Consider the following 26,064-nt stretch of genomic DNA (forward strand, 5'->3'; position numbering starts at 1 on the left):
ACCGTTGGTTCTACAGAAAAATTGCGTAGGACCTTTCTTATAGAAGACGACGAGATCTACAATTTCTGTATAAAATTTTCTTGCTAGCATTAATATTTAACGAGTTATTGACGAAAAACTAAAAAACAGTTTTTTGCAAATTACTCGTTAACTATTAACGCTAACGAAAAATTTTTACATGGAAATTGTAGATCTCGTCGTCCTCTACAAGAAAGGTCCTATGCGATTTTTCCGTATGTCCAACGGTTTGGGAGTTATTGGCCAAAAACGAAAATTTGGAAGAAATTGAAGGGGTACCCCTTGGAAAAATCTCGGAAAAATCGAAAATTTTTTTTTGTTGTTTATTATTAGCAATGTTCTTCCGACGTCTGATTTCTTTTTAAAAAATGCGTTTTGGGATTGATTGTATAGCCAATACATCCTTAAGTCATTTTCAAAACGGATATTATGTGATTATCATATTTGACTGGGTAATGACTTTTGAAATATCACGTTGTACCGACCGCTGGGTCTGTTCGCCAAAGGGCACTTTGTTAGCCTGTGTGCATTCCCTTAGACAGGGGAGGAAAGTTTTTTAATCTCGCATTCAAAGAGCATAGTTTCTTCGTTAATCAGTCCGGTTTCTTGTTCTTATTCTCCCCTTTCACTATTTCTGTGTTTTTTGAAAAACTGCCGCGGACTTTTAAATAGATGGTAATCTGTGTCGGGACGAACAAGAACGAGGGAGGCGGTGGAAGTTCGTAGTTCGTAGACCAATTAGAAGTTTTCGCGGGACAGTGTACAACTATATTGCTCTTGGTTATCGTAATGCCGAATAAAATTTGATCGTAATCCACGCGCTTCCATTTTATCAGCCGTGCTTTCGCAACAAGATTTTCTAACGCCGTTCCGCGAGGTATTAAACTAGGAAAAAATGCGAAAAATCCTTAGAATCCCATCGTCGAGATCCGGTTTAGCATATATGTACCCTGTAGAAACATTTGCCAGGCTCGCGAATTCCCATATTTCTCAATTTTAAACATCCGAGACGCAGAAAACCGAGTGTAGTCGACGCCCCGCGATGCTCTCTTCTATTTCCCTGGGTGGATACAAAGCAAGAGCGAGAACGGAGAAAAAAGTATTTTCGATGCGAACGAAGTCACGGAAGAATATCTATCGGTAAATATCTCGCTCGCATACTTTCGAATTCCTTCGGGGGTCGTGTTGGTCGAGCATAAAGCAACGATCGCGTGTAAACGGTTCGATCTCGCGAGAGAACAACGCGTTACGACTAACAAAGTGGAATTGGAAAATTTCTCGCGTCTTCCTCGAGGAGGATGAGAAGTCTCGCTCGCGATAATGCTTCCCGGGAGACGAGCTCGTAAAGGTAGATAATTGCGCGTGAAAGTGAACGTTGGTAATCCCGGCGGTGCATCGCGCTCGCTGCGAATTCCTCGCGTGACTCGAGACTGCTCGGGTCCCGATCCCGGCCAGCTGGTTCCTGCCGAGCATGTGCCTTCGTTTTATGCATGCGCGAAAGCTGGAAGCCTGACTGGCCGGTGAATGCACCGCCATAAGTATCGGGACACTTGCCTCCTATGGAAGGTCAATAAATTATAGATTAACCGTGATCGTGGTAATTTGTGTAACAAACGTTGCCACACTTGCCGCAATCTATCAGCTATTGTTTCGTACGATAATTGCTCGTGCACTCGCGTGACGACGATTTCGGGCGCAAAATTTGTTTAAGAGATATCGTTCTCGCTGGCTCGAATCCGATCTCTCGCTATCGTGGTTCCTGTGCCAAAATGCGTTTCTTCCAACCCATTATTTTTTACGATACCGACCGTTTTCAACGGGAATCCGTCTTCCCGTGCATCTGCTCCCGCCAATTCGCATACTTCTCCCTTCCCTTATCCCGGTTCATCTCTTCGTTTCCGAAGGTAGCTTTTCACGCGAACCGAAATTAGTCTGGCTACGAGAGATCGAGACTCGATCGGGTGTAGATCGAGGGGAACACTTGGATATAAGCGTTCACTGGTACGGTTTAAACTTTGAGAAGTGTAGATGTACGTGCGTGGATGTACACGATGGGTACGTGCTTTTACGAGGAGGTGTAAAGCGTGCTTTTGTTTCATGGCAATTCCAGGGGACGTTCCTTCCAGGATGTGGTTCTCAACCCCGTTTTTATCCGAGGAACATGCTCGGAACACTAAACAGCCAGTTCTCGCCCGACATAAAACCTGTCGTATACGATTACACGAATTAGACGGTTCGTTACATACCCGGTGGTTTCCCTTTGTCCCATTGCCGGTTTAACAATAAATGCGATATCACGTTCGAATGTCGATCCATTCGCATTCCTACCATTTCCATGTCTTTGCTGGAACGGATATAATTCGATAAAGTCGTGAATTCTGGGCGCGTCCTGTTAGACGCGTGATTATCAGCGTCCGGAGTTTTATCTTTATTTAATTTACGGTATCGTTTTAAAAGAACGGAACGTTCTCTTTAAATACCGGAGTATTTATTGATGGATTTCAAACGGGACTCCGGGAGGTTGAAATTTGGAGGCGCGGTCCGAGGATACTGGGGGATGGATATCGGAATCCGATGAAATTTTGTTCCGCAAAACAGTGTCGCAATTAGCGTAAAGCATCGATATACGAAATGGCACCGCGCTGCGTTCCTGAAACGCGTGACCCGAGCGCGACCGGTGAGCCATTATTTAGTTACGTACCTCGGAGAGAGAGAGAGAGAGAGAGAGAGGAGAGAACCGTCTGACGTCAGTTCCGATATAACCAGAAATTCGTTAAACTTTTACAATTACTTCCCGGGACCCGGTTTGGATTTAAACCAAAATAAAACGAGAACGGGAGTTCGTTCGGTGCGCGCATACCGTGAATTCGTCGGGGAGTGAGAAAAATTTAATTAAAATTTACTACCGGAAGTAAAACGAAACGAATTAATCGAAACTGGCCTTTCTTGGGGATAAAAGCGCGGCGAAAGCCCGTGCCGCTCACTGAAATTTACTTTGATGCCATCGGTCGTTGTTTACTCGATCCGAGTTCAGTTTATCGTGGCTCACGATTCCAATGATTTTCACGAAAAACGGCTTTTCAAACTGTTTAATGCCCTTTGATCGGTATCGCCGCGGAAACAAGTTCATCCGTCGGACCTTTTTTCAGACGCAAACGTTTGCCTCTTGAATAGCCGGCGTTAACGCTTACCAAGTGTAACTGCGAACGTGTAACGCGAGTTATCCGGTGCGATTCAACGGATAGTTGGTTCAATTTGGCAAACACACGTGACGTTCGTTAGTTTGCGCGTCCGCGTCTCCTTCGATCCGTGTTTCTCATTGGCTCGGATCGGTTTCGCGTGACCGAAGTTCGATGCACGCACAGAATTCGCTAAAGCCCTCCGGAGACGAGATTAATTTCCACTCGTAATGACGCACGATTAATAATTGCTCGTCTACGATCCGGTCGGGTCGCGTTTAGCCACGGTTCCTTGGCCCGAGGCAAAGCGATTCGCGGATCGTTTTGCATGATCGTTTCCAAAGAATAGGAAACGCATCTCGCCTCCACGTCTAGGAAAAAAATTATCTCCAAACCGAGAACCCGATGCGTTTATAGGAATTACACGTTCTGCGTTTCAACGTGTGGCGCGTAACATCGCGTAGAATTTAAGTAACACGAATATAAATAACTGTTTTGTCCCATTCGATCACGAAATCGGCTCACCTGCGACGATCGATGAAAAGTTGCCGGGTGTATAAGTTTCGAGCAAAGCCTCCCCGGGGTGTACTGGAACGGACGCATTGAAATTTGTTACTTCCGTAAATACATATTTTCCGCTTGCCGCGCGGACGCGTTTGCACGGAACAAAGATATAAATACGGAAATAGGTGACACAGAAATTCTCCGTATAATAATTGCGCTTCGTACGAATCTGATCCGCAAATTTTCGTCGTATCCCGAGCGAATGGGAAATATTAATTGCGAAGAAAAGTTGTAATAAAATTACTGGTAGCAAAAGTTCAATCCGCAATAACAGAAATAACTAGAAGTTGAACCGTGACACGATTAACTCCGCATTTTGTATGCAAATCTTAAATTACATTTGTTAATATTTAAACGTAAATAATTCCATGTGGTACAATTTCTCACAGAGCACGTTTGACGCGACTCTGACACCGGTTCCGCGAACACGGCATCAAACTTATTACCGAACACAAATTAGTATTCGACAAAATGAGATTTACTTTATCGGCGTAGGTCCCCCGTCCCTACTCCATTGTTTAACGCGATACAGTGATTTTCCCGTGCTTACCTACGCGCGAGCGTAATCCGCGTTAATCATCGATTACCCGTTCAAATCCCCCATTACGGTGCCATTTCGAATATCACCAAAATCCTCCACGGAATGGAATTATCCTGGTGAATCGGGGAAACGAATAATTATAATGAAAAGCCATACAGGATTTTGTAAACTATCTGGACACGAGGACGTCCCCTCTGGTAACTCTATGAACCGTAATTAATGGCAACGCGATGATCGAAAACTGAGTCAGCGAGACGTATTCCTTTTTAGTCGGTCGAGCAATTTCCTGTGACGCGCATCCTCGTGTAGCCCGAGTCGTCTACGTTCGAACGGCTTCCGTCTTCCACCTTACACACATCCGAAATTTAATACCCGTCGCCCTGTCCCTGACGCGGCTCAATTTACGATCGATTGTTAACGTAAAATTAAATTTTTAAACCGGGTCCTCGCCGTCTCGCGCGCGTCATTGTGCGCTCAGCGACGGCAATTTTAAGTGGAACTTCACCCGCCTTTTCCTTCTTTTCTTACTCCGTATTGGCTTACGTGTCTTATCTGCGCTCTCCCTATACTCTACGTAAGCGCTGTTTCAATGGAACCTACATTTCCCGCGCCCTATTCAGACAACCTGCCTCTCCACGATCTTTAATTTCTCTGCTCTATGACCCGTTTACTTGGTCCTTTCTTTGCCACCAAGATTCTTTATCGCGAAACTTGAACTCGTTTAATGGATACACTCTAAAAATTATCTGTCTAGCTCTCGTTCGTCGGACATGTTCAGAATCAATAGGGACAGAAAGATGTATCTGTCGGAGCGAGTTTCAAACATTTTCCTCGGCGTTACGATACGTAGGTGACCCGAACCGGATTATCAACCTGGGAGAATTTCAAAAACAGATGGCAAATTCGTGTTAAACATTTCCGGGCTGAAAGCGGGCACGGCTGGCCGTAAAATACCTCGTAAAACACCTGTCTCTGACGTTAAAATAATTTGTTAACTACGTTTGCGTTACCTGGTATCATCGATATTATTACGCCCGGAAAATGTAAACGGTGATATACCGGAAAGCTACGGATACACCGAAAAATGGATCGTTGATTAGGCTTAATTACGTTTAATTACATTACGTCGAAATCGTTCCTGCCCGCGAAATTTATGCGACGTGGAGCTGAACGCGGAACGAAATTATCGCGCGGTGAAAGTAAAAGTGGATCCCCAACTTGCTGGTCGGAACGACACGATCTTCTTTCACGTTCGGTTACGCTTTTCGGGGAGAAACGAGCGTAAACGTTTCTGAAACCAAGTCGATAGAGCGGAATAACGTTTAACTGGTCGCGGTTATAGAGGTAAATTAACAATGAAATCCTTTTTGCAGGTGCCGGTGATTCACAGACACCGTTCGAAGAGGCGAAAAGTGGTTTCGGCGCGGAGCGAGCATCGAGAGAGAGAGAGGAGAGAAAGGGATAAAAGGCAGCTCTCGGTGGCGCACACGTTTCGAGGAAATGAATGGACGCGGTAACTACGGGAGCATCTCATCCAGAAGGAACACACCGACTGATTCCACACATTAAATGTACCCCCAGGAATTCAGGTTCCGCCCGAGGCTCTCGCGAATCTGGGATGGCTTCGAGCAATGATGATATCGGATTAAGCCCGGCTAACAAGTTCGCCTCGGTTCTATCGTCCGTAAAAGTAGATAGGTTTTAAATCGAGTCTTGCCCTGGGAACAAGGCAACGTTGTAACGCCGTTACCACGGCGAAATAATCCGAGGGTTATTGAATCCCGATGATATAATGCAAGTACACGAGGCAAGCCGGTAATAGTCGCTCGTGTACGGAGCTTTCCACTGTACCCTTAACGAAATAGAGAAAAGGAGCGAGTGTACTCTCTGTGTTTGCTGCTTCTCTATAGACGTTGAAAAGAGATCGGTGGCGACCATCGACAGAGAGGGTATAGTCAGCGATCCATTCTTAATTTCCAATTCGCAGTCGATCGGTCCTGGCGGCGAATCGCGTGGAAATTTGGTCTCGCGGCGCCGTCGTTCGAAAATGTAGATAGTCGAGCGCGTACTCGACGGATAACGGAGAAGAGGAACGATACGGATCGCTCGAAGAGGAATTCGAGTAGTCGGAGCACCGATCGAATTGACCACGGAACCACTCCCAAAGATCAGGCCAGTGATACAGTTATTATCCATAGAGAAACGGAGAAGGCGGCAAGGGGTTTCGGCAAAGTGGAATGCACTCGCCGCCGTCTAGAACGTTTAGAAATGTAATATTTGAGTTGGAGATGACGAGACTTGCTGTGAGGCTGTAGCCCGCAATACCGACAAAAGTTTCCGAAAGAAGAGCGCGGCGAGCCGAAGCCGAAGGGCAGATAAAATAGGGATTCGTTAGAGGAAGATACACAGACGTCGTCACAAGTGTCCTTAGAACGTTGAGTGTACTTGCTCGTAGTCGTGCGCGTCCCGGCACAGGGCTCTCTCGTTTTCTATTCTCGGTTATGGAATGAACCGATGCCCGGCTGAACGCTTAGGCTGTTGGTGCTTCTCCCGCTTCAGGTTCTCCCGCTATCGAGCATCGTTGTTATCATGACCTCAACGACGCGTCCGCTCCCGTCGACGCTGATGCTTCTCGTCCTATGCTTCTGCTCGATCCCGCTCTCTTCGGCGAGCGGCGACGGTGGACCGAACAGCCCGATCTTCAACTTGGACAATACCGCGTTGGAGAAGAACATCGCGGCGATATTCAGCAAAGTGGCGCACAGTTCAGCGACCACCAAGCGTAGCGTGCCGGCCTATGATGCCCAAGTCTCGGCCAGCACGACCCTGTCGACGGTGCCGTCACCCTTGACGACCACCACTACGACTACGACGACGACGACAACGACGACGACGACGGCCAGTCCGACGATTCCTACCGTCAGATACCCTCCTCCTGTTCCCCGGGCGACCGTGTCGCCGGTGTTCCGCGAGTTACCCTCGTACGCGCCCCCTTCTCGCGCTCTGTTCACTCCCCCACTGCCACCCGAGTACCTCCATCCGTTCGCGAATAAGCCGACGCTTAGAGGAACCAACTCGGACGTTCATTCTGGTCACAAAAGACCGGTGCCACCGCCCAGCGGCACGCCGGCCCACGAGAGGATACCCATCAGGCCACCCGACCTCAAGGGCCCGTCCCAAGTGCCGGAGAGGCATTCGCATTCGAGAAACAAGCCTCTGAACACACCCAGCAAGGAGCAGAACGTGGTCGAGTCCAGCGACTCCGACAGGAGAAACAATACAAACGAGTTCGTGCCCACCCTGCACTACCCGAGCATCTCCAGGATACTCTCCGGCAGCAACGGTAAGAAACAGGATATCCCTGAAATCCTGTTAAAACCCCTGGCCACAAAGACCCCGCCGCATAACGCGCCCGTAGTTCCGACTACGGAGAAGATGACCATGCCGCCCACTACGACGGCCAGGACGTTCAGCACGTTGAATCCCTCCAAGTCCGCTACGCAGCCGACGATCTTCAACCTGCCGAACACCAGGAGGCACGACGACGACGGTTACCACGGCCTCAGAACCGAGAACGGTTTCAAGACGGAAAACATTGAAATCGTGGACACGGAGAGACTGCCGTATCCTCAGCCACAGCCGCCCGCGCCACCCCCGAAGAGGCCGAACGAGGCCGACGATCGCAACGTGCCGCAGGTCGACACGCAGCATCCGCTCGAATCCACTTGGCGGGTCGCCTGGTTCCTTCACGTATACGTGGCCGCGATCCTCTTCACGTTAATGGCTCTATACTCGATCTACAAGATCGTACGTTTCAACGAGGCAACGAATCTCCTCACCCAATCGTATTTCCTCACGGTTCACCTGCTCCTCACCACCGTCTGCACTCTTAGGTGCTTTCATCTGTTTTACGACGCTTACAATCTGGGCCATTCGTTGCCCGAACCCCTGTCCCGAGTGCTCATGTACCTCCCCGCGCCGTTGCTGTCCAGCGCGTTCGCCACTCTGGTCCTCTACCTCGCGCGTTGCTCCGAGGCGCCGTCGTTGAACAACAGGTTTCTCTCGCCGATCGCGTTGATCCTGGCGTCGACGATACACTGCGTCCTCTGTATCTCTCTTCACGTGTCGACGCACGTGCTCGGTTACCAGGACGAGGCCAAGATACTGCCGCTGATCTGTCAGTGTATCTACATCATCGTCTGCGTGACCCTCGGGCTCGGTTACATGTACGTGTACCGAGTGGTGCGTTCGCAAATCTTGTTGACCAACAACAAGACCGCCGGAGCGAATCACATAGTCGGCGCCGATCCTACCACGGTGGCCCTGAGCACGGCCATCACCACCAGCATCGCTACAGCTGTCGTCTTCATCCTGATGGGCTTCGTCCAATTGTACGGCATCTTCGGCAACGTCCAGGAACGACCGCAGTCGTATCCTTGGCTCTGGTGGGGCTGGCAGTTCTCCGTCAGGCTGTTGGAACTGGCGGTGTGCGGGCTCCTCGCCTGGGTAGCCAGTCTGTCTCAGTACCCGTTGAGGGAGAAACAGCTGCAGCAACACCCGGTGCATTCTGGTTTCGCTCTGTTTCCCTGCGGCAACTCCACATCCACCGAGAACATGGACGATGTTCTTTACCCGGCTATCTGCAGTACCAACCAGGCGATACAGAACTACACGATGAGGACCGGGAAACAGGTTTACGATGACGGATTCCCGCTGAACACGCTACCCGAGCATTTGAACATATCAGGTAACCAGCGATATTCGACGTTACGGTCTCGATCGGCTGATGACCGTTCTCCGATCTCGTTTCCGGTTCACGAATAACACCGTTCTCACCTATTTCTCTTACCATCTCGTTTAAAACCGAATTCCCTGCTGACATACGTGCTCTGGGATATTTTATAAACTGCTGATTGGCGGTTTTTCATTTTCCACGCTGCACCTTTTACCTGGAAGACTGTTTTCGCTCAAAGCTCGGTCGCGTGTAAAATGTAACGCACGTACCGCGGAGAGAGCATTTTTTATTAGAGTCTTTTAATGAAATTCATGACGAGGTAAAGGTTCTTTTAAAAACTTGATTTTAATTCCACGTTACTGTCTCGCTCTTTCCCTCGCAACATGTAACGATAAATTAGGTCGCGCGGGGTATAACGCGCTGTTTCAGTCAATGCGCGCTTTAAGAGAAGGGAGAGAGAGCCCCGGAACGCTGACTCGCGGTATTAGTACAATATTGAAACCTCGAAATCAGCAGTTCTTTCCGCGCTTTGTCTTCTAATCGACGCGCTATTACCTCTAAGGCAGCGTCGACCGGAATAGCACATTGTCTGGAGACATTGATTTTGTCAATTCCCGCTCCGGTTCGAAAATAAAAGAAATTCAATCCGAATGTAATTTTCCGAGATCCCTCGCACTGTTCTTGACAAAAGTTGAACCTCCCCTTTTGTGTAAACGAGATGCCATCGAGAAACTAGAATAAAATTTTATATAAACTTAAAAGCGTTTGCTGAGCACCAACTCATTTTTTAAGGTACTTTCGAGAGGCATTCCATTCGCAAGTCGGGCACCATGGGCCACTTTCCGCACGAGGGGCGCGGTTCGTTAAACCGGCACGGTAACGGTATACAGACCATGCGGAACTCGGAGACTCGCGACAGGCACACCCCGGTGCAGCAGGTGACCGGTGGCCACGAGCAGACGCCGACCACGGGCTCGACGATGCTCGTCGCCGAAGATGGTTTCGTCAGATTCCGCAGTCTGGGTGCCGAGGACGACGAATTGTCCGACACCCCGAGCATGGTCGGCACCCACGGCAGAGGAAGCTCCCTCGCTGGAAGCGTAAGGTTCAACGCGAGACACCCGGCGCTGCATCAGCATCAACACTCTCTCCAACATTCGCACCAGAGTCAGCATCAGGCTCACCACCAGCTGTACATCAATACGTAAAAGTCTGATGAGGGTGTTAAGAATGATAACTACTTGTTCCCGTTGTCTTGGTGAGTATCGACGCTGCGTTATATAAAATTTTATAAAAAGTTATTCAAGTTCCCTTACGAAACGCCGCCGTCGCTTGAAAATTGTAATATCGTAGATGCTATCCGGCAATATTATTCGTATAACCAATTCGTATAACCGTTCACTGAAGGCATATCGTCGATAAAAAGGATGAAGAATATTCGCTTGGAAGAATCTTTCGCCTAGACGTCATAATGCAGCGCGCGTAATTCGGTTACAATGAAAGAACAGGTAACGGGTATAACGTGGTCGCATTAAAAAAGTTCAGATTCCACGCTTCCGCGCGTTTTATCTCCCCAAGAAGTTGATAAAAAAGTTCACCTACCGGAGGTTCAAGTTACCCTCTCTCTTTCTCTGGCTCTCGTTCTCGCTACAGCGGCGGAATAGCAACGCTGTTAAAAGCAATTTGATAGGAACAATGAATTAGCGCGAGCGCGAATTCTTCCGGTAGGTACAGCGGATACGAGCTTTTAAGAGATTCCTTACGGTCCTAATGATAACGGTAGATAAACGGCAGATTTAGAGCTACTATCCTATAAAACGCGAGCAAAGTGGAACGTATTACAAGTTTCTTACGATTGTTTTCTTATCTTCTCTGTTGCAGATTACGGTCAGAGGTGAGATCGTCAACAAAGATATAAAAAGATGTTCCGCGTGGCTCTCACTGCGACAACTAATGGTCTAAACAACTTCGAAGAAACTACTTTTACCTTTACCTTTTTATGTAAGATACGTCCTGTGTATAGACAAACCCTATATCGCGAGCTTTCGCGGAAAGTCCGAGTGGGTAGCATTAATGATTTGCCGGGGACTTCTTACGAGAGCATATACATATAAAAGCGCAAAATGAGCGAAAAGTAAGAATAAAAAAAAATAAGAAACTCGGCATCCGCATTCTCCCGCTTCGCGTTTCCGCGTCCGAGCCGACGACGCGACGCCTCGTCTCTCCCGTGGTAACCGTAATATTTATTATCGAAGTTCGAGCAGCGGGGAATGAAACGAGGAGGGTATTAATGTATACGCGAAACTCGGTAAAGAGAAGTTTCTTATCCTCTACCACCCGCTGAGGGTGCGTAGTGTTCAGGGTATCTCGAACATTGACCTTACGATTAGGCACTTGGTACTTATTAAGGTTCGTGTGATTTAAACAAACAGTCGTATATCGCTCGTCGCGGGGAGAAAGGGAGAAAAGATAAATCTTCTGTATAGGGAAGCAAGCTTTCTTTCGTTTTTCCTTCTTCGAGTAGCGAGAAAACTCGGCTGTGGATAGTATCGGTGCAACACGTGACTCGATCAAAATGTGTTCGCGGTATCTACGATTAGCAGTTCGCTTTAAAAAATTTTTTCTAATACTTCAGTTGGCACTCGGAATTGAGATTCACGTTCGTAGCTGGAGTCTATTTGGTCACATGTTCAACCGATACACGCGTCGTCGTATCCTTCCTCGAGATCGCACGTCCCGTTCGGGATCGACGGGAAGTATATTTTATAACGAAGAGCGAAAGCGGAAAAAGACTAAAGATTTAATAGAATGGAAAATCATTCGCGTGGTCCAAGTAAAACTGATCGAGAACGAACGAGAGGAATTTGTCATAGCTCCACGAGAAAGCGATTTCGAGCAGCTATGAGTAACGCGTAATTTTTGTTCGTCGAATCGAAGGAAAGGCCAAGTATAAAGAAGAATATAATGGTTAAATATGGGCAAAGAGAAGTCGAAGAGGAATAAAAGACTAACGGCATTGTACAGTCGATAATAATTTATCACTCAGTCCAATTGTAAGATTGATTTAGCAGTTAAGGGTTGGATTAAGGATTCTCTGTTACGATATTAAGTTACGTCGATGTAGCCAGTAGATGCTACTGCGCTCGTAGGAACGGATATCAGCGATTTCTGTTAAACGAATTCAATGTCGAGCGACAAGCACGATGTAACTATATTTCCTCTCCGCGTCGGAGACACAACCACGAAGCATTTAAATACTTGGCACACAGGCCAGCATATTCCTTTTGTTTCTCCTGCTCCATTCTCTTCTCCACCCCCTTAATTTCAATTTGTCGAATTATCTTACTTATTGTCGCGACTTCTTTTCCGTATCGAACCTGAGGTACAAAACGTACGGTACTGGGACACGGTAAGATTTCGATTATCTCTCTCGGTTGTCAAAGCCTAGTGTTCACTCTAATGTACTCTGATGCTATGCGTAAGAAATTCTCGATTAATTACGTTTCTACGAAATGCATGTCTCCAGTCGAGAACCGAATAATCGAAACCCTGTCGTTAAAATCTTTCACGAAGTATCGAAGAACCTTCTACTTAATATCGATAATAGTTTTAACGAGCGGTCACAGCGCAGTGTATATGTTTATATGGACGTTGTAAATAAGGTATACGGGCTCGTCGTGAGTAGATACATTAAAATTCGTTTCTGATAGAACCCGCGCAGGTTTTATCCGAATGCAAGCACCGAGATTCACAAACAGAGGAAACATACACGCATTAAACGAGTATGCACTCGTCTACCCAGCTACGATCGTACTACGAAATCCCGTTCACTATACACGTACCTCCTATCCTCCATCCTACCTATCCTCTATCTCGTTCTCGGTTGTAAATGCAACAGTCGTATCGTTTTATTTATGTCGAAAGCTGTATTTATTATATGCGAAACATTCCACAGCAAGATGATCCGTGTGAGTGCGATCGGTTTTGTTGGATTTCATTGCAATTACTAGACTAAAATGAATATAGTGCTGAAGAAAGACGAACAAATGTAAATAAAAAGCTTCTTTTGCGAAAGAACTTATGGTTTCTCCTGATTTTCTTGATCATCTCGCAAAATTCGTTCCCCACGTCATCTTTAATCGAAAGTTATTTAGGATCCGATCTGTTTCCATAACATTCCGACTTGTTTTTTAATATTTCATTGCACGTTACAATGTTACATTATTTTTACGACCGCTATTCTTTTAACGACCATCAAACCGTCGTGGGCTTGATCATAAATCGAACGGTGCTATTCCCAACGAATAATATTTAACGCGATTTATACATTTTATTTGAAAGGTCGCTTGTCGAAATTTGTACCGTCGTTTAGGCAGAAGACGGGGAAGAAGGAAAGCATTTGAATACGTGTTTGTCTGCCGACCTATGTCACGATGTAAAAGCAATTCTGTATAGATAACGCAAGTATGTCAAGAACACTGTACATAAAAAAATATTTAATAAACCTTATATGTAAAATTCTAGTCGTTCTTTTGCATGGATCGTACATGTACAATTGCTGAGGACGTAAAGTTTTCCCTTCAAAAATTCCGGGACCGGTAAATACATTAGGACGATAATGATTGTATAATAATGCTTATTGAAACCGTGATTAAAATATCGACGACTATCTTCCATCGAAGATGAATCGTTCGTTATCTTTGTTTTTCCCCCGATCATATGATTTTTGACATTACGATTTCTAATGACGTCACTTGCCTTGCGCTACACGTCACATATATATATATATATATAATGTATAATGTGTGTCGCTTCGAACATGGCTGCGATCGAGTGCAACTTGAAAGAGGACTGCTCGACGGACTTGTCGAAGTCGCCGGTATTTTCAGATGAAACAGTCAAAACGATCGAAGAACATGAAACATCGGGGATACCGTTGCAGTCCGCCTGGACTTTCTGGTTGGACAGGTAAGAATGCCTATTTTCTATTCCGTCAACTATCGAATTCGCTGCACGTCTATATACTTCTTATCTTAACTTGATTGATACGAGAATTCTGACAAACGTCTCTGATATTAACGTCAGGAAATAATTGTGAACAGCGAGAAATATTTTACAGAGTTAAACTACCCATAATAACGTTAGACCATATTATTCATCGCTTTACTTCTCATTGTATCAACGTCATACGTGAATTTGTACAAAGATTTTTTAATAAAACTAAAAACTGATAAGTCGTATAATTGATGCAATCACTCGTACTAACTGCATATAATAGGATTTTAAGATTGTAGACTTGGACTAGGAGAAAGATTATTTTAGTAATAGTGTCTGTCCGCTTGTTATTATTTAAAGATGTGTGAATAAAAATTAATCCTGATAGCATTGGATCGTTGTTTGCTCATAGCGTGTATAGAAAGTTCTAAAGAGTTGATAAAATTGACAGAGCTATATCTGGCACAACTGTAGAGGAGTATAAACAAAATTTAACGAAGATTTATACTGTGAACACTGTACAAAGCTTTTGGGCTGTCTTCAATAATATACCAAAAGCCAGTGCTGTACAAGTAAGCTCCTGTCCAATTTCTTACACTATACTTACGCGTTCGAGAATACATATAAACAAGTGTTAACTCTGCGATAGGTCAGGTATAGCTATCATTTAATGAGAGATGAAAGATATCCATTATGGGAAGAGCCTATCAATCAGAATGGTGGAACATGGAGATTGAAGTGCTATAAATCTGATACTGTAGGTCTTAGAATGTTGATTACTTTGACCATCTTATTAATGCTGATCTCATCGTTTGTAGGAAACAATTTGGAAAGAAATGGTGCTCGCTGCTATTGGAGAACAATTTGCCGATTGCGTCATGGAAGGTGACGAAGTTTGCGGAGTGACTGTGTCTATAAGAGAAAGAGAAGACATTATCCAAGTAATAATATAGAACCACCACCACAAAATTATTCCAGAAGACATGAATCACGACACAAAGTCTTCTTACAGATTTGGAACATGAATGCGTCTTTGGCGTCAAAGGCTACAGTGTTGGATAAAGTCCACTCTCTGTTACCTAATACAAAGTTTCAAGAACTTTATAAACGTAAGTCTAAGATCGAACATAAGTTCTTCGAAATCATTAATCTTTATTTTATGTGTTGTATTCATGTTGCAGCGCATCAATCGCATCATGCTTATGGTCGTCGTTGAAATGCTACCATGAGTTTGCAATACTTCTTAGGAACGATCAAAAATCTGATTAGATCAATCAAGAAGAAAATGATTCTACTTATATACAAAGAAATGTTAAACTTTATTTGTTAATAATAAATTGTTTCTTAACAATGACTAATCGTGAAATACATTTACAAGGATTGCAACGTTCTACGCATAGACTTAAGATTGTCAAATATATTTTTATACTTACAAATATATTTTGAATTGTTGCACATTTGCCTAATCTTATTCTATCCCAATAAAGAATGTCTACTGGTCATATATAGAGCGCAATTGGTATTTATTAATCTGATATTCTTTGCGTTTTACAGTATATTAGAATCACGAATTAAGAGTACAGTCAAATACCTGTATATATAATTCCGAAACAGGAAACTCGATAAACTAGCCGTGGTCACTATTACATTAGTTGTCAGCGCTTGAAATTTTATGCTCAGATATTCTTGGAATTATGACGTCACAGAATTCCAGGAAAGGACATCACTTCACTCATTATATTCTCCTGTTACAACGTTAAATTCTTTCAATAAATTCGGATTTTTGGACTTTGTATCAGGAGAACATAAGACCATAGGAGGTAGCATTAAATTCTACCGCGACGTCGCAATTCCAAAAATTGGATTTTGTATCAGGAGAACATGAGTTTCTTTATTAATTAAACTTTCAAATGTACAAAATATATATAAAGGGCACTCTTTAGTATATAATATATAGTATGTGGTACCTGTTCAGTGCGAAATCATTGTGGAGGAACTTGGAAAGATAGTCATGCTACCACTACCCACGTGGGAAAAGACGGAACTACAATTTGTTGAATACGGTAAAATATGCCTGCAGGAAATAAATAAATATATAAATATAAATGTAATTGTATTGATAGACTTATAAGTAATATCGGTCCGCTTTTCGACTACCTATGGACTATCGTAATCCATACAAAATCTTTGAAGTCAAGTGTCACATGCGCACAAGTTTCCACATTTTATCTTATTTTATACTATTAATAATTACTTATAATACGAACAAAACAGAATCTGAAGTTTGAAGAGACTCGTGTATGAACTACAACTCGTATAAATTGGTTTTTCCATTGGAAGTAACACGTGGACTGAGTGAGCAGCGAGATTTTATTCGTCGACGAAGGAAAGTAGGAAAGTAGATGAAGCATCAAGCAGTTCGACGTCAGTAATCTCGGCGGGACGAGAGCCAATAAGAATGTTCGTCCCTTACACGCTTTTACAGCGATTACTCACTGACTGACTCAATCCATGCTTCTTGTATGTGTGTCAGCAGTACGCGATGCACGCATAGTCATATAACAATAGTGAACGCATTGTCGAAACGTATTGTTGACATTTTAAGTGACACCATCCTTAAAACCGAACAGCGGTATTGTTAACTCGGAAATCTCGTGCTCGCGTATCTACGACTCTGCTAGTTATCAGTCTCTAAAGTCACATCCATTCATTTAATATCTGATGCATAATACGAGGTTTAATAAGCTTGTACAGTGAACATAATAACCACTTTGTAAGTGTTTCAGTTAGTTCTAACCAAGTGTTTTATTTATTACTGAGAAATCTTTCATTGAATGATAAAAAACGTTTATATTAATCAAACTAATATTCTCTGTATAATACATTACGATGCTTGCAAGTTACAAACCCAGAAATGGTGATAAAAACGATACCAGTATTTACTTACTACAGATGATAACAATATTTACAGAGAGAGAAATTCCTACATTTATGTATAAACTTGTAGAGAGAATAAATGTTAATTATACGAACCAACCCTATCAATAAATATACCCTTTTATCTGATTTAACACTATTAATATTCATTAGTCTTCTCATTTGTTTCTTTCGGTACTAGTACAATTTTTACAGACCTCAGATACTCATACAATTATTTTCGTTGACATTAGTTTTTCTATTTTATTTTGTTACATGTTCATGTTATTTTTATTACAGTCGAAAATGTCGCAAACGACCACCATCGAAACAATCACTATCACCAGGCCCTTGAAGGTAAGCTATATCCTTGCCCTTTTATTTCAACAGATCGTTATTCAAGTAAAATTACTTCAAGATGATACTTGTAACAACAATCATTGCCATATCGGGTTTTTATAACAGAGTACGTAATATAAGATGGGTACGATACGAAAAAAGGTTGAGCAGAAATTTCGACACTTGATTTCGAATCGGAAGCTCCATTTTTACAGACAGATTGATTAGAAAATGTTTTTATAAACGGAGGCGTCCGTCTCAAGTTTCGTTCCTACGCTAAAAAGCACCCTCCATCACGTTCGCGCACTGCGCCACGACCTTTAATGGGCGCAGCTTCCCTGGAACCCAATTACTCCCTCGACTCGGGTCTCGAGACAGCCTGACAGCCTCCGCTTGACCTCGTCGGCCGTGCGACTTTTTTCGCGAGATTCAGCGAACGAATCGCGAGAAAATATCTGTTTACCCACGATAACGATGTAATTCGTGCGACGTTCTTTGCGATCCCGGGAAAGGTCTTGTGAAAATCGAACGTGCACACGAGAGACGCGAACTGTGTTTACCCCGAAGGTGTTGGTCGTTCACGAGAGTTTCGCGTCTTCGAATCGTCTCTAAATGCTGCCTCGTCATCTGTCGAGAGTGATCCGCGGAAGAGTGTACGATGTCCCGTAAACGGTGCTCGCCGAAGAAATCGAAAAGAGCGTGAATGGTTTGTGATTCCGTTCCAAGTTAGATAGCCAAACTCCCACGGTTTCGTCCATCGGGACTAATCTTGAGAAGTGCGCGGTGAATGTACAATGATCATGTACACGGTCGCGGAAGATCACATGGGCGATACCGAGATCGCACAGGTAGATTCATTTTACGAATACGTAGACGCAATACGTGCGTTGCAGGCGACGTTTTATAATTCAAGTAATCGTTTTCTTAAAAGTGGAACGCTCCTCTTGTGTTACAGGTGATAGCTTTCATATGTGGAATCATTGTAATATTGTTGATGATAATGGGTCTGGCTTCCACCGACTGGTTGATGTCGTTAGGATGGAGGCAAGGTCTGTTTGCACATTGTATAGAAGAGACTGCACCCACACCTCTGCCATTTAACGTGCCAGACTCTGCAGGATGTTTCCAAGCCAGAGACGTTGGTAAGAACAAGGGAACTCTTGTCAAGATTTTCATAGCATTCGATTTTACTTGATCGATTAATTACATCTGTTCTCGCAGCTTACATAAAAGCAGCTGCTGCCTTATGTGTGGTCTGTCTGATAACGGACATCGCAGCAACGGTCTTCACTGGTCTTGGCCTGAGATCACAGGATAACCGCGAGAAGCACAAATATTATAGATTCGCAGTCTTCTGCATGGGATTTGCATGTAAGATTCGTTTATCCACGTTCATTCGACGATATGTATATTCTAAACGACATTGACGTTCCTTCGTGTGTTACAGTGGTGTCACTTTTAATAGCCCTAGTAATATATCCAGTGTGCTTCGCGGCAGAGCTTAATCTCGGTAAGTTCGTAGGACACTCGCGATCCACGTCTTCCGTCTCCATTGCGTTTAATTAGGAACGAAAACTGATGTTACAGGAAACCGACCAATGTGGGAGTTTGGTTGGGCGTACGGAGTCGGCTGGGGTGCAGCCATATTCTTGTTCGGGGGAGCGGTATTGCTGTTATGCGACAAGGAGAGCGAAGAAATTTATTATAAGGAGAGGAAGATCGTGCGCGACGACATCGGCGGCGGCGGTGGTGGTTCTATGATTGGTATGGGACATCATGGTGGACGAAGTGGGACGCAATTAGCCTAGTGGCATTGCTCCCTGCCCGACGTTGTTCTCTAGGTGATTAATTTCTTCTTTTTCTGTCCTCACCGTTTGATACATCATACATCACTCGCGACGAAAATGATACGTACACATGTACAAGAGTGAATGGTTTTTTATACATAGTCTACTTGTTACATCGGCATGTATCGGACGATATACGAACGTCATCTCATCGACAAGGTTTGTAAGTTGACCGAGAACCGATTAAATTCGTCATTGGTTACCAATTTACAATTTTTCTCGTAGTAACAATTTCGGGACCATCGATCCGTTTAGTTCGCTACGATGATACGTGTATCACGTAGTTGCAAACGTATCTTACGCGGTGTATTTGCCATATTGCTTTTTAATTTACCAATTAATTCTTTTATACCATTGTGACGGCATCGATGTTTCTGCGTTTCTTATGCGTGTAACATCAATCGGATTTATTATCGCCAAGTTTCTCGTTCGCAAAATTATATAAACAGACATCACAGCGACAAGGATATAAAGAATATACGAATTGATAGAATCGGACACTGCCTATCTTTAGTCGAGCGAGGGATGTAAAAATTTTCGTTTCGCTTTAGCTAATATTTATTATCTTTAATTTTTGATATATTTGTATATATTTAGATGCTAGTAATTTATTATTTGCTTCCATCTATTTCTTTTATTATTCAAAGTGATAATTTACTTTAATCGAATTTACCAACATTTTTGGTTGGAATTTTGCAAAGGAATGAGATTTATATATTTATGCTTTCGTATAGATATTTTTTTCTAATAAAACTTGGCCAAAAATCGTTTCAAGCGAGACACCTCGTGATTATATACACGCACACTAAGAACACGAACGAAATTCCAACCATTCTTATTGATCTTTAGTGCCAGATAAAAAGCAACAGTTACGAAAGAATCGAGTACTTCATTACTCATTACATCACACATCATTAATTACCGTCGATCAAATGATTTTCTTTCTAACAGAGATTTATGGGATTTTTGTACACGTTCTCCCAGTCTTCCTTTGTTTATAAAACTTTAAACGATTTTCTATTGTATTATAAAACGTGCAAATGCTACCTCCGATAATTTTTATCTTTCGAGTACCGCTGTTCGAATGAGAAGTAGTTTTATTTGCAAGGGAAAAGCATTTCCTGTAATTCTTCCAAATTTTCTGCGTCTCACACTATTAAAATAACAATAAGATTAGACAATAATTATACTTTGCTTTAAATTAGTTTAGAGAATTTATCTATTAAATTTGCTGAAACTACGCATTTATTTTTATGACTAAGTTAATCCAACTAAATCGAATTGATCGAAATTCCTTAAAACATTGTTTTAAGCATGTTAATTTTATATGACGAGGGGAAAGATTAGTATGCGTCGTCGTACCGAGGATAATCATACTGAATCATCATCACTTACCAAAAATGAACATGTATGCAATGTGAGAGCTGACGTATGTACGCGTTCTAGCATTCACGGTAACGATCTATCTTCGATGTTACAATTGGTAAAAAGAAAAGTCGAGAGGGTAGCATCGAAGATTCGTTACAGGACGAAAATACAATTTCTAGCAGTATTATACATTACATAGTAACTCTTAATTGGTAACCGTATTTCTTTCTTCTTTCGCCTGATTTCGAATCGTGTAAATGTTCATGACTTCCGTTCACTTCCCCATACGAGTCATGTAATAACATTTTTTATGTTCGAACACACACAGCACCAAATGTTTATGTGTGCGATGGAATAGAGGCAGCTCGGGCAGGTATTATCTATTATGTTATCTGCATTACATACGTGTACGTATATGTATATATAGGTATTTTATAAATACATGTAATAGAACGATACACCTGCAGATATAATCGCGATGATCGTGCTTTCTATCGCGAAAGTAATAATTCGTAATTTTAACGCTAAGAATGTTTAAATGAGAGAACAGTGAGTTTAATTCTTTACCAAACACTGTCGATTTGCGCCTTTCGATTTTTGATATACTTTTAACGAACAACTAAAGTATCTTGTATAAGACTAAGCGTACAACCGACTTATCGGAAAATTATGTATAGTGAATTGAGTATTCGTGATCGGGCTTGTATCTTTCAATTAGAATTGCAGTGTATGTAGATAACCAGTTAATTCTTTGCTCTGCTATCACGATACAGGTATGTGTAAGGAAACAAACGAGATGATTGTAATTAAACGATTATAGATATATTATGTAGAATTAATAGAGCACCATACCAGAGTAAAAATAAAAGAAACACTAGCGGTTTGTTACGTATATATATATATTATACATATACAGTTACTTATCTAACAAAAAACGGATTCTCTGTCGTGTATATTTTAGCTAACGTTTAAATCGGATGATGGCCGTGTCGTTTTGTCTGTTATGTGCTTCCTTTATGCTTATTCAATTCCCAAAGAACAGAGGAACGCGATAGAGAAACTTACGTTTTCAGAGGACCGTTTCGACGATGGTTTTCTTATTATTTTATACAACCCGCATTATACTTCGACGTGTTAGAAGGATATCGTTTAATCGAATCAACTATTTACAAGAACAAAACTATGTCGTAGTGGGATTCATTGTACGTGCAAAAGGTGTCACCTAAACTAAATTGACGAAGTAGCGAAACGTAATACTTAACATTTCATAACATTGTATAGTACACATATCGTACTTATCCACGCATATCGTAGTAGGTATCATGAGAAATATTATCAGATTAAGAGAAGATAAAGGGTATAAATTCGTTTTCCTTATCGAGAAATATTGAAAATGATGTTAGTAGAAAATTATTTATGCGCCATATTACAATGTAAAACATATCGTCAAATTGTACAAAGAATAAAGTACCTATATACCTGAAAATTAACGCTCATACATTATTCAGTCCCACGCAGCTAAGTGAAAATCAAATGGAGAGGATAAAGAAGGCTATATTCGTTTCCAAATAATTATAATATCCAACGATGTAGCGATACAAATAATGAAAATTACTGAATCGAACGCAACATTTTCATTTCTCAAAGCGGTTTTGTTCCTTTTCGATAAGTAATAAATACACATGTGCGCGATTTTTATATGGTAAATAATGTGTACGTGTAACAAAGTATGTACGTAGGTATTGGCAAACAAGTTACACGTTATGCATCATTCGTATAAATACAAAATAAGATTACATACGTATATATTTATATAAATCTAAACGAAAAAAAGTAGTATACAAAATATAAATCTATCCAGAATTCACTTGCGATACAAAAATCAATTTCTTCGGAAAAATATGTTTGTAATATATACACGCGCGCGCGCGCGCAGACTCTCGTTTGTCCATGCACTTGTGGTCAAACTTAACAGCACATTTTAGATAGAATTACAATATACTTTCTCTCCCTCTCTCTCTCTCTCTCTCTCTCCCTCCCTCTCTCACTGTGGGTAACTAATATAAATCTTTCTTTTTACCTTTCGTAACCCTTTTTCACTCCCGGTCGATCTATCACAAATAGAGAACCATCAGGACCAAATATGCGTTGTCAATCCTCTTCGACGCATTATTATTAATCTCTTCGATCCTTACTCTGTCCTCCGAGAAACATTTCTTTCGCGTGTGATTTGGCAGTAAAATATATATCAAAAATGTTCAACGTACTAACATTTGTAAAAGATACAAAATATCTTGCGCACCCTCAAAAAAATGCTTTATTTAAACACACCGGACGATCTACATCATCGGCCAGCAAAGTTAACAATACGAGATATACAAGTCCTCTTATTTCTTTCGCTAAAGCATCAAAATTAAACTTTTAACTCCACTCTCATACCTTTTTATTGCATTCATCGCAGAAACTAAACGACGCCAATATACGAGATTTCGTATAAGCTTTTTGATCTTCTTTTCTCGATCTCGTCGATCGATCAAGAAAATTATAAAAAAAAAAATGATAATATTGTCAAAGAGACTCTACGCATGCTAGGTGCGGTTAACGCGTCCGCATGAACAAATCACAGGCACTGCTCTGTGTCGTTTTATTTCGACCCCGTTTATAAAATAATCCAGGGGATTAGTTAAATTTTCGTTTAACAATATTTGAAATGAAAACGCGAAAAACGTTTAAAAAAAAAGTCCCATCGTCTTTCGCCACGACGCGAAACGTCCTGCGTATAAAGTGTAAGATAACTTTCTTTTTATTAATATATCTCACAAATTCATGTGCGTCATCACATGAACGCCAACGAGTTAACGCGAGAACTCGACGACTCGAACTTGAAAAGAATCAGTGGTACTCTGTGACATTTGTCAGGACATGTAGAGATTCGACATTAAATAGAATAATTCTGTACTATTTATAACTTTTGTTACAGTGCTGATACGAGAATACCACTGCTTTAAATGTAACTATAGAAATAACAATGTTTATTAAAATACATGTTTGAAGATAAATTCCTTCTTCCGACAACGCGTACACTCGTATAACGTGCATTCGTTCCATTCTCACTCTATTAAATGAAATCTCTTCTCACCGTTCCAAGAAAAATACGCGACCAAGTTATACGAGTGTAAACGGCGAACTTAATCTACCAACAAAAATATAAGATCTTCGATTGCGCTACGGGATGGAAATGGAAGCGTGTGTAATAAAATACAATGTTTCTGCTGTTTTAGAGAGCTACGAAAATTAGGTCTTTGCATTGCGGACGAATAAGAACGCTTCAGGAAATTTTACGAAACTTGTCATTACGAACCTAGCGGTTTCTATCCTACCTCATCGAACACTCGTTGCGAACAACTTAAAATTGTGCTAATTGAACAATGCTTGTAAATAAATCCTTGTTTGAGTATCCTTAATATGTAAGCGGGTATCAGTTCGACAGTAAAAGTTTCTTCTCGTTTTTCTTTTTTTTTGGTCCTATTTACCGATCCTGCGAACCTTGCGATCGGCCATTGTAAGCATTTTTAACGTTTCTATTCATACTGATGTAGTAGGCGTAAGGATAAGCCTAGCGCAACCGAGTATCATAATTTCATCTCCCACAGCACGATGTGTGCATCGTTGCTGTTGGGATCCTTGAAAGTGTAGCCAGACTTGGAACCTTTGTCAGAGACCGACTGTACGTTCAGCTGTCTCCAATTTATATAACCACGTCCACCCATCAACGTCAGAACGGTTCGCTTCGGTTGATCTATCTGTTGCAATGTTTTGTTAATCTTTTTGCTGTTTGGTTTCAAATTGTTAGGCGACGGTATGGTCTCCGTTACTGATTGCTGACCTATGCTACTATTAGGGGTGGTCGTGTCGTAGGGACCGTTTCGACTAGCTGTGCTACTGTTTCGAGACAATTTTCCTGTCTTTAAAGACAGATTCTCTTCGGATCCGGAGGACGTGTACAGAGAGCTCGCGTGGGAATCGACCGACCAGTTCGACAAGTCCAGCGATCTGGGTCTCGTAATCTTCATTTTCAGTCTACGGTGCAAGGTGCTAACTTTATTTGGTATGGCTGCCAGTTCCGGATCACTCCTTCTCAACGGCTCGTAGATCAGATCGATACCGGAACTGTTTTCGTTCTCGTAATCCTTGACATACATCAGCTCCCCGTACAAACCATAAACGTCGCAGTTCTCCCCGGAACTTTGCGATCCGGACATTGAACTGGACAGAAATCCCCCACCGGAACCAAGACCCCTGGGGAGCGTCTTCGAGCCTCTGTACTCGTACTCTTTGCTACGCTTCCGTCTCAACATTACAGGACTGCTTGCCAGGTGTTGCTTCAATTTCACTATGCTGTTCGCCATGGAGGAATCTAAGCTCGCTCGATCTCTGGTTCTACCGCTGTCCGATTCCTTTGGTCTTAATTGCACGGTCTCCTCGTCGGTTATCTCGTCGGTCGCGCAGTTTATTGTATTCTTCGGGTTCTGAATAGCGAGAAGGAAAGTGATAGGCCCGAAATGAGCGTGATACGAAATATTGACCCGACCGCTGATGATCGGCACTCCTTCCAATCGCGGTAACGGGATCGTCAGGCTAATTCCAACGTTTGTGCCTACCCAGAGGAGGCCCTTGCACGCCAACAGTGCCGTGACCGTGACGGTGGTCTGATTATTGTTCAAACTATCGCCACACGAATTCGAGGCGATATTTGATCTGGTCACTCTCAACACATTCGACGCTATGTTGATGTCTTGCAAATGCTTGAATGTTTCCGTGTGATACAGGCAGACAGTGCTCGAATTCTTGAGAGCTACCCAGAGACCGACTCCGGAATGAGCCATCAACTTAACGCTGCCGACGTGTTCGTGCTGCGCGCTAAAACTCTTGGTGATCTCGCCGCTGACCCCGTCAAGTACCCAAACTTTCTTGCCGCACGCCGCGTAGACCGACGCGTTGATCGGCATCAAGCAGGAGACCGGTTCGGTGCCCAACGAGATTGAGAACGGGTCCCTGAGGTTCCAAGTGCCGTCTACTTGTCGTCTGAAAAGCAAGAGCAATCCGATTCCCAAGGCGATGAACACGCTGTCGCAGTGATGCTTGATTTGTATCACCGGACCCGACACCGAATAATTTCCGAGCTCCTCTTGCTTCTCCGGTTCCGAGGCGGCGTAGATGATGATCTTCCGAGAATCCGTGCCCATCCATACGAGATCACCGGCTAACGAGAGCGGATCTGAGGTGACGCCCTTCACGTACTCTACAGCGGCCACCTTGGTCTCGACTAGATCGAACGCCGTCATCTGTTTCAAACAAGTCGCCGAGGCAGTCGTCGACTGACCAAACACCGTCACGTGACTCGATATTCCATCGCTGGTACATATCCACAAGTAACTTTGACTCCTACCGCGACGCCTCGTTGGACGTGGATTTTGCGTGGTGTAATAGCATCCGCAACGTACCTGAGAGTAGATTCATTTCGTTCAATTCAAACTACCATTAAATACGTACGAAATATAT

The 26,064-nt window shown here is 42.9% G+C and overlaps 4 protein-coding genes and 1 long non-coding RNA gene across 12 annotated transcripts in view; 3 read left to right on the plus strand and 2 right to left on the minus strand.

Moving 5' to 3' along the window:
* Nucleotides 1–13,718, plus strand: part of LOC108629505 (uncharacterized) — an 86,403-nt gene extending 72,685 nt beyond the window's left edge. For both annotated transcript variants that reach the window (XM_018032230.2, XM_018032231.2), the window contains 3 exons: nt 5,676–9,049; nt 9,830–10,295; nt 10,919–13,718. In XM_018032230.2, coding sequence (XP_017887719.1) covers nt 6,892–9,049; nt 9,830–10,245 — 2,574 coding nt within the window. In that variant the 5' untranslated portion in view covers nt 5,676–6,891 and the 3' untranslated portion in view covers nt 10,246–10,295; nt 10,919–13,718. The remainder of the gene's footprint in view (nt 1–5,675; nt 9,050–9,829; nt 10,296–10,918) is intronic.
* Nucleotides 13,719–13,841: 123 nt separating this feature from the next.
* On the plus strand, nt 13,842–15,387 carry LOC108629415 (eukaryotic translation initiation factor 4E type 3). The gene is made up of 6 exons (XM_018032064.2): nt 13,842–14,005; nt 14,484–14,604; nt 14,682–14,789; nt 14,851–14,973; nt 15,045–15,141; nt 15,214–15,387. The coding sequence occupies exons 1-6, from the start codon at nt 13,857–13,859 to the stop codon at nt 15,246–15,248; spliced, it is 633 nt and encodes a 210-aa protein (XP_017887553.1). The 5' UTR covers nt 13,842–13,856; the 3' UTR covers nt 15,249–15,387.
* A 151-nt stretch (nt 15,388–15,538) lies between these two features.
* LOC113464864 (uncharacterized) lies at nt 15,539–16,625 on the minus strand. The gene is made up of 2 exons (XR_003389721.1): nt 16,190–16,625; nt 15,539–16,106 (listed from the first exon to the last, which is right to left on the minus strand). It is a non-coding gene; the product is annotated as an uncharacterized LOC113464864 (long non-coding RNA).
* LOC108629512 (transmembrane protein 47) lies at nt 16,557–21,988 on the plus strand. Of its 4 annotated transcripts, none has more exons than XM_026817331.1 (6): nt 16,557–16,805; nt 17,249–17,305; nt 18,243–18,429; nt 18,509–18,658; nt 18,735–18,797; nt 18,854–21,988. In XM_026817331.1, the coding sequence occupies exons 2-6, from the start codon at nt 17,255–17,257 to the stop codon at nt 19,093–19,095; spliced, it is 693 nt and encodes a 230-aa protein (XP_026673132.1). In that variant the 5' UTR covers nt 16,557–16,805; nt 17,249–17,254; the 3' UTR covers nt 19,096–21,988. The 4 variants fall into 4 exon arrangements, with proteins under 4 accessions (XP_026673132.1, XP_017887737.1, XP_026673131.1 ...); XM_018032248.2 differs by having other exon boundaries at nt 16,561–16,805; nt 18,875–21,988; XM_026817330.1 differs by lacking the exons at nt 16,557–16,805; nt 17,249–17,305 and adding an exon at nt 17,555–18,135.
* Nucleotides 21,989–22,792: 804 nt separating this feature from the next.
* Nucleotides 22,793–26,064, minus strand: part of LOC108629484 (rho guanine nucleotide exchange factor 10) — a 34,125-nt gene continuing 30,853 nt past the window's right edge. For all 4 annotated transcript variants that reach the window (XM_018032193.2, XM_018032194.2, XM_018032195.2 and 1 more), the window contains one exon: nt 22,793–26,006. In XM_018032193.2, the coding sequence (XP_017887682.1) occupies nt 24,135–26,006 (1,872 nt within the window). In that variant the 3' untranslated portion in view covers nt 22,793–24,134. The remainder of the gene's footprint in view (nt 26,007–26,064) is intronic.

This window comes from Ceratina calcarata, unplaced genomic scaffold, assembly GCF_001652005.2.
Source record: "Ceratina calcarata isolate Rehan_Ccalc_2016 unplaced genomic scaffold, ASM165200v1 scaffold569.2, whole genome shotgun sequence".
NCBI lineage: Eukaryota > Metazoa > Arthropoda > Insecta > Hymenoptera > Apidae > Ceratina > Ceratina calcarata.